The following is an 8,735-nucleotide window of genomic DNA, read 5'->3' on the forward strand; positions in this document are numbered from 1 at the left end:
TCTCCTCCCCGAGACCCCTCTGCAAGGGGATCTCCAGTGGCCTACTAATGGGCTTTGGATCTCCACTCCTAAAATGATTTTTTTTTAAAAGACATTGATATAGTTAGTTTATTGTGCCAACCTGGCCGATAAACGTATGTGGGGTTAATTGAAGAGCAGAGAGATAAATGGCTTGGTGAGCCTCACCTTTCGAGTTCTCGGGTCTCTTGCTTTGTGATGGTCAGACTAGGGTGCAGCTGTCTTAGCCAGTGCTCTGCTTCAGCTGGCAAGGCTCACTTCCTGCGAGACATTCCCAAGAAGCTGCATGGACCTACCCGATGCAGCCCTGGGTGCTGGAGCACCCGTGTGGAGACCCCTGCCAGTGCTGAGATGCTTACACGTTCACTGATTCGGCTTTCCTCCTGCAGTCGGCATCATTGCGTGTGTTTTGTGAGATGGAGGAGGACTTTGTGGATTGGTGTTGAACATATGGGTTAATGTGGACTTGTGGGCTTGGGCAGCACTGGGTTGGGATGTTTTCTTGATGTACACTTAACCTTTATATAAAACTCTGTTTTATACATGAGTTTCTGTGGATTTGTTTCTCTAAAGTACCCAGACTAACACAGAAGTTAAAAAAAGAAAAGAAAAGAAGGTCTTGGCGCTAGAAATGAAGCTGGAGATAGCATAATAGAATTTTGCAAGACCAAGATTTCTTCATTGTAGATACCTTTTTTGAACCACACAAAAGTTGACAGCACACATGGACTTCCCCAGATGGAATGCACAGTAGTCAAATTGACTGTATCTGTGGGAAGAGACGATAGAGAAACTAAATCTCAGAAGCTGAAACAAGGCTAGGGGCTGACTGTGAAGCAGACCATTAATTGCTCATATGTAAGCTCAGGTTGAAGTTGAAGAAAATTAAAACAAGTCCACAAGAGCCAAAATACAACCTTGGGTATTTCCCATCTGAATTTAGCAAACATCTCAATAATAGATTTGATGCATTGAATACTAATGTTAGAAGACCTGACTAGCTGAGGGATGACATCAAAAATGTCATATGTGCAGAAAGCAAAAAGTCATTAAAAACATAGGTAAGAAAAGATCAAAGTGGATGTCAGAAGAGACCTAAACTTGCTTTTAAACAATGAATAACTAAATCTAATAGAAGAGTTGATGAAATGAAAGAACTTAACAGAAATTTCAAAGGATAGCTTGAAAACACAAACTATTGTCATGAAATGTGCGAAGACCTGGAGGTAGAAAGCCAAAAAAGAACACATAAAACATATATCAAGCTGAGTGACCTGAAGAAAAAGTTCAAGTTTCAAGTTGCACTATTGAAGGATTCTATAGGCAAACTATTGAATGATGCAGGAAGCTTCAGAAGAAGATGGAAGGAATACACAGAGTCACTATTAAAAAAGAACTGCTTGACATATAACCATTTCAAGAAGCAGCATATGATCAAAAACCAATGGTACTGAAAAAAGTCCAAGCTGCCCTGAAGGTATTAGCAAAAAATCAATGCTCCAGGAATTGACAAGATACAAATGGAAATGTTTCAACAAGCTGAAGAAGCACTGGAAGCACTCACTGATCTAACTCAAGAAATTTGGAAAAGTTACCAGGCAACTGATTGGAAAAGATCCTTATTTGTGTTCATTCCATAGGCAGGCGACCCCGCAGAATACAGAAATTTATAGAACAGTATCAATACTACCCATGCAATTAAAATTTTGCTGTAGATCATTCGACAATGGCTGCAGCAATACATCAACAGGGAGCTGCCAGAAATTCAACCTGGCTTTGGAAGAGGACATGGCATAAGGGATATCTTGTGCCTGACCCAACCCATGGTATTTTCAATCACTTCATATGCATGTGAAAGTTGCACAGTGAATAAGACGAGTGGATGCATTTTAATAATGGTGCTGGTGAAGAATATTGAAAGAGTGGTGGACTGCTAGAAAGCAAACAGTCTGTCTCACAAGAAGCCTAGCCAAAATGTTCCTTAGACGCGAGGATGGTGAGACTTCTCGTATACTTGGACATATTATCAGGAGAAACTAGACCCTTGAAAAGGACACAGTGCTTGGTAAGGTAGAAAGTCAGGAAGAAGAAGACCCTTGATGAGGTGGATTCGCACAGTAGCAGCAACGATGGATTCAAACAAAGCCATTGTGAGAGTGGTGCAGGACCTTGCAGTGTTTCATTCTGCTGTACAAAGAGGTGCTCTGAGTTGTAACTGGCACCATGGCACTTCACAACAACTTTATATATGGGAGTCGTGGTGAAATGGTTAAGTGCTTGACTGTTAACTGAAGGATGGATGGGAAGACCTGGTGATGTGATATGATATCATAAACATTACTGCCTTAAAAACCCTATGGGGGAGCTATACTCTGTCACATGGGGTCACTGTGGGTCAAAACTGACTTCACCCACGGATCTCCTTTAACTTTTCTTACTTTCTTTTGTCCTCATTTTCCTAGGTTTTGTAATGTGGATAATAATATTTACATCATTGAATTGCTTTGGGATTAAGTGAGTCAATATCTTACAACTTTTAGAATTGGGTCTCAGTTAATGTTAGGTGTTATTACTATTTGTATCTTAGATTTTTCTCTCCATCTTCATATATTGTATCCTTTATGTGAAGAAAAGTTACTTTTTTTTTCTTGGACCTTGATCCATTTGTAAGTTTTTCTTTGATTAAGCTTTTCTCTTTCATTTCTTTTTAGTTATAACTATGTTTAATTATCTAACCATCAAAAAACAAGCCAAACACAAAAGCCTTCATATCTCACTTGCTAGCTCAAGCTGTAGTCCTATTTTTCTCCCTCTCCCACCTTTAAGAATCTGCTCTTAGCCTGTGGAAGTTTGGCTTCTATATCTAGCAAGCACTGTTGAATCATGCTCACTATAACATTTTCAGAGGCCAGTTTGAGAACTCCCATGACCTCTTCTCAGCTTCTTCCAGTTCCAACTAAATTAAGTATTTCACACACACACAGGTGGCAGATGGTGAACCAAAAGGTATTCAGTAAATTTCAAACTAATGCCCCTTTATTTGGTGTAGTGGAAAGAATACTGGTGTTAAAGCCAGTAGATCTGGATTCTCAGTCTTACTCTTTCTGCTAAATCATGGGCAGATAATATTAGCTCTACGAAATTCAGACTTCTCTTGTCAAAATGGATGTTATATATGATTAATGCACCCACAGTATAAAGTTGCTGGCATATAAAACTTCCTAACAAGTATTGGATGAGATTGAGAATGCTAATACTGGCAATAGGGCTGGAGCAGGAATTACTACTGTCAGGTGTTACTGCTGTGAGTAGTAAGATCAAGGAGAAAGGGGTTGCTTGGTACATGGGAAAAGCTGGGTGGGGAAGTTGGGGCAGCAGCTGTTTACCAATAAGAACCACAATTGTATCATTGGTATGGTCATGTTTCAGCATACTGGCTGAAAGACCTGCCCTTCTGGTCTTCAGTATTGTACTATTTCCGGTTCTCTTCGTCTCTTTTGAAAAGCTTTCTTCAACCTTTATTCAGCAAGTATTCATTAAACATCTGTCATGTCCCAGGCCTTGTGAGTGTAGCAGAGAATGTCAAAAGTCTACCCATGTAGAGCTAATATTCTGACTTTATGCCTCTTTTTTCTCATCCTTCCACTGAGTATGAATATCTTATAAGTTCAGACTTTAACTGTTGTCTCCATTTGTATGAAGTGGGCTTCAGTGAATCACCTCTGTGAATACAGTTACCAGATCTCTTGACATATCTTCTGACATCAAGTTTTACTACTTTTCCACATGCCTGCTAGCATCATCAATATCCGAGACCGCAGACCCATGTTCAAAACGGAAATAATGATCTGACCTTCTTTTTCGGTGTTCCTGCCTTATCACATGGCGTCTTCTTTCTGGAAGGCCCTCTTGCCCCATAGCTCAGAACCTTTTCTCTGTGCCCTTTCTCACCAGCATCTCATTAGATGATACTGAATCCTTAGATTTTTACCTTGATTGTCCCTTAGCCTCTTGCTTTATGTCATTTCTTGTCTAGCATGAATTATAGCAGGAACTGATTTAGAGCATCAGTAAATCTTCATATATTAATTATTTAGAGTTAGTTGTACAACTCAGTTTCCAAAAGGTGCTACAATTTCTAAAAACAGCTTATATGGCTTAATCAGCGGAGTGTCTATAACAAGACCCTTACAGATTGTACTTCCTTGGAGGTTACATTATTTCAAAAAAGCCATAGAAAGCATAGAACATTAAACACAAATATGTCATTTTTAAAGTGTACTGTATTCTTTTTTCTTCAGGCTAATGGACGCTTTGAAGTGGGCAAGAAAATCTGTTTGAGCATCTCGGGACATCACCCTGAGACTTGGCAACCTTCGTGGAGCAGTGAGTATCGATTCATAGTGGTCATACTTGCACATAACTTTAGGGGCTTTATACTTGTGAAGTACATCTTCTTGAGATTAAAGCCAATTTGGAATTTCATATTATTGAATAAGTAACAAAAATGCTAGTCCTTGCCAACATTATAAGACAATTCCCGTACTATACCCTTTCTATTTTTTTCCTCTTCCCAGAATAAACCCAGTGCCTTTTACAGAGCAACTTAGATTGATGTTGACTTTTTATTTCAGTAAGAACAGCACTATTAGCTATCATTGGGTTTATGCCAACAAAAGGAGAAGGGGCCATCGGTTCTCTAGATTACACACCTGAGGAGAGACGAGCGCTTGCCAAAAAGTAAGTGTTCCCTTTTCATTCTTTCAAAATTTTTATATCAATACATTTTAAAAATTGTGAGTTGGGTGAAAGTTTACATGCAAATTGGTTTTCCATTCAGCAGTTTGTATACATTGTGTTTGTGACATTGATTGTTGTGCAGCCTCGCCACTGTCCCTTTCACAAGTGTTGTTTTCATCAACCGTCACAGAAACTCACTCAGGACCTTCTAAGCAGCCTGTCTCCACGTTCCCGTTCAGCTGCCTCGTGTAACACTCTGAATGCCTGCTTACTCTAGAGACTCCATATGAGCGGGATCACACAATCTTTGTCCTTTGTATCTTAACTATTTCATTCAGCGTATTAAAATGAAGATCTGTGATTTATTATATTCCAGACCACATTCATTACCAAAGATATGAGGCTGAATTAACTTTAATCTTGTATCCGCCACAGTTCATAGCTAACAACATTAAGATAATGCTATTAAAAGAAGAATTTCAGTTACAACTTAATGAGAATCTGAAAAATATGACAACCTTGGTGAATACTATGTATGAGTTGGTATTCTCTATGATAAAGAACATAGTTATCAGAGATAGAAAGAAAACAAAACAGTACATCTTTCCTGCTGTTTCTTGTTTGTTACCCTCTGCTGGTAGCAGTTTTGGGCTTAACTTCATTTCTATTCATTCTACCAGACTGCTGCCAGAATGAGGATCCTGTTCATCTTTCAGGGCAGCTAGATCATCTTTAGGGTCTATAGTGCGTTGCTCTTCCAAATAGCTAAAAGCATTTTTTGTTTACTCTCACCACATTTTTATTTTGACAGAAAACCAGTTGTTAGCCACTCCTTGCAGGTGGCTAAGCCAGCTGGCATAACCTGGTTCACAGAAACAATGTCTGCTTCCTACTGTGCTGAGTAGTGACTGGGCTGACTCAAAGGCCAGTGAGTGGCCATCTAAAGTGCAGCTACTGGCCTCTTCCCATCCACAGGAAAGAGGAGCGAGGAGAACCAGTGGCACAGGGAAACAGTCCACTGCACTCATAGGCCTTGGGAACCACAGGCACTGCTACCCTGAGGCCTGAAGAGCTGGATGGTGCCCAGCCACCGTCACTGACTGCTCTGATCAGGATCATAGAAGTTCTGGACAGAGTAGAAGAGAAAATGGTAGAAGAATCATAAGGAAATCAAATCATAAGGAAGACCAGGCTTTGCTGGTCTGACAGAAACTGTAGAGCATTTGAGACTCCAACTTCGGGCCTGGAATTGAACCTACTCCTGAGGATCACCTTGCAAACCGAACAGACAGGCCTAAAGGATAAAAACACTGAAAGATAAGAATATTCAACCATATGAGACCAACAGGGCACCATCTGCTCAAAAACAAAGCTTAGAAGCTAGAAGGGGCAGGAATTAAGGGCAGATGGAAACATGGAATCTGGGGGCAAAATGGGAAGAGTGCTATTACACTGAGGAAATTGCAGCTGATGTTATTAAAGAGAATATCTGTCAATGGTCGAATGAAAAACTAATGTGCTACTCTGTAAACTTTCACCCACTCTACAATTAAAAAAATTTTTTTTCACTTTACAATTAAAAAAAAAGATTGTTAAATTTTAGTTGATAGTTTATACAGTGATTTAGGTTCCCATTTGATAACTTGCCACACAAATTGTTGGTGACTCTCTAACAGTGTGTCAGCATTCTTTTTAACGGCGTGAACTTTGCTCCTTTTACTCTGCTTTAAGTTCTCGGCCCCTTCTCATCTGTACGTGTGCGTGCTTGCTGAGCTTGTGGTCTCACACGGATGGTTTCTGAGTAGGGCATTAATCTAGGGAGTGATTTCCTTCATTTTGTCTGCCGCCTTGCTGTTCCACTCCAAGGTGCTCTCTGGGCTTAGGATACTTGGTTTGTAGTGTGCCTCAGTGACTGTCTCGGAGCTTCTCTTTTCTGCTGCTATAGGTTGCCTGGCTTCCTTTTCAAATAATAATTTTGGTTCTCCGTATTTTTCTCCTGATCTAGCTGGGACTACCTATTGTGACCCCAGTTAGAATGGTCTGAAATGTCGGTCAGGCACCACCTACTACTACTGGTCTCAGGGGAGATGTGGTTGTGACTCACATAGACCATGAGTCAGCATCGACTTGATGACAGTGAGTTTATATTTTTTTGTTTTTGAGTTTTTGGTGCTTTTGATCACCTTCTTCCTGTTTCCTCTTGGTGAGTAGAGACCATGGTTGGAACCATCTAAGACTCCAGATGGTGCTCACGTTACTAGGGTGCTGAACTATAATATGCCAAAACTCATAAAGAATTTTTATACAGTAGTTCTTAAAAATCATGCATTGAGCTGCCATCCACAAAGTGAATGGTTCAAATCCACCAGTCACTCTCTAAGAGAAAGATGCACTCATCTGCACTCTACTCCTGTAGAGATTCAAAGTCTGGAAAACAAGGGCATTTCCACCCGTCCTGTAGGGTTCTGATACTGGCTCAGAATGAACTCCGTGACGGCGACATATGCCAGTGCACTAAGTTGTCCTAGACTCTCCGATTCTAAAGGGCTGGTCTTTGACTGTCACATCTTTCATGAGTCCAAACCACAAGTACCTCACCACTGACGTTTAATCAAATTAATTATAGAGGTATCTGATGTTTTCAGGGTTCACCCATGTCATAGCATATACCAGAACTTTATTTCTCTATAAGACATAATATAGACATTTCATTTTATGGGTACGAGGAGGCATCGAAGAGTTCATGGAATTAAATGATATTAGAATTTTTCCATAAACTTAAAAAAAAAATTTAAATATTTTATTGGGGGCTCTTACAGCTCTTATAGCAATCCATACATCAATTGTTTCAAGCATATTTGTACATATGTTGCCATCATCATTTTCTAAACATTTACTTTTTATTTGAGCCCTTGGTATCAGCTCCTCTTTTTTCCCCTCCCTCCCACCCTCCACAAACTTTTTGATGCCCCCCTGTGTGCTACATTTTAAAAGAATTTTTCTACTGAGTTAGGTGAAGGCTTGCATAGCACATCATCAGTTTCGTATTGAAAAGTTCACAGTTTGTCTCAACTCATTCATTACAGCCCCTTCAATGTACCATTGCTTATCCCACTTCCTCCTGGTGTTTCCTGTTTCTTTCCTCCTCATCTCTAAGCCTCTGAATTTTGTCCTTGGGTAAATGCTGCCCTTTTGATCGTCAGTGGTCGATTATTCTAACACAGGGGTGAATTCAGTTCTAGACCTGAAGGGTGATTAAGGGTGATAGTGGGTATCCCGCGAGTATCTATCCAACCAATAAGCCTCATCCCTTTTAGATAATGAGATCTGTTCTACATTTTTTTCCCACTCATTCAGGACCTTCTAATCTGATCCTCTTCATTGCAGTTGGTAGTGGTAGCGGACACCATCTCGTTTTTTTGTTTTAAATTTTATTAGGGGCTCATATAACTCATCATAATCCATGCATACCTCAATTGTGTAAAGCACATTTGTACATTATTGCCCTCATCATTCTCAAAACATTTGCTCTCCACTTAAGCTCCTGGCATCAGCTCCTCATTTTCCCCTCCCTGCCCGTTCCCCCTTCCCTCATGAAACCTAGATAATTTATAAATTATTATTTTGTCATATCTTGCATTGTCCGACATCTCCCTTCATCCATTTTTCTGTTGTCCGTCCCCCAGGGAGGAGGTCACATATAGTTCCTTGTATTCAGTTCCCCCTTTCCACCCCACCCTCTCTCTACCCTCCCAGTATTGCCTTTCTCACCACTAGTCATGAGGGGTTCATCGCCCTGCATTCCCTGTGTTTCTAGCTCCTATCTATACCAGTGTACATCCTCTGGTCCAGCCAGACTTGCAAGGCAGAATTGGGATCATGATCGTGGGCGGGGAGGAAGCAGTCAGAACTAGAGGAAAGTTGTATGTTTCATTGTTGCTACACTGAACCCTTACTTACTCGCTCGTCTCCTCCCC

General features: G+C 40.4%; 1 protein-coding gene across 2 annotated transcripts in view; it reads left to right on the plus strand.

Moving 5' to 3' along the window:
* Nucleotides 1-8,735, plus strand: part of UBE2J1 (ubiquitin conjugating enzyme E2 J1) — a 20,693-nt gene that overhangs the window by 4,052 nt on the left and 7,906 nt on the right. For both annotated transcript variants that reach the window (XM_045294502.1, XM_045294501.1), the window contains exons 3-4: nt 4,320-4,404; nt 4,653-4,758. In XM_045294502.1, the coding sequence (XP_045150437.1) occupies nt 4,320-4,404; nt 4,653-4,758 (191 nt within the window). The remainder of the gene's footprint in view (nt 1-4,319; nt 4,405-4,652; nt 4,759-8,735) is intronic.

This window comes from Echinops telfairi, unplaced genomic scaffold, assembly GCF_000313985.2.
Source record: "Echinops telfairi isolate 266 unplaced genomic scaffold, ASM31398v2 ScPeMD7_3533;HRSCAF=4204_0, whole genome shotgun sequence".
In the NCBI taxonomy this organism is placed as follows: domain Eukaryota; kingdom Metazoa; phylum Chordata; class Mammalia; order Afrosoricida; family Tenrecidae; genus Echinops; species Echinops telfairi.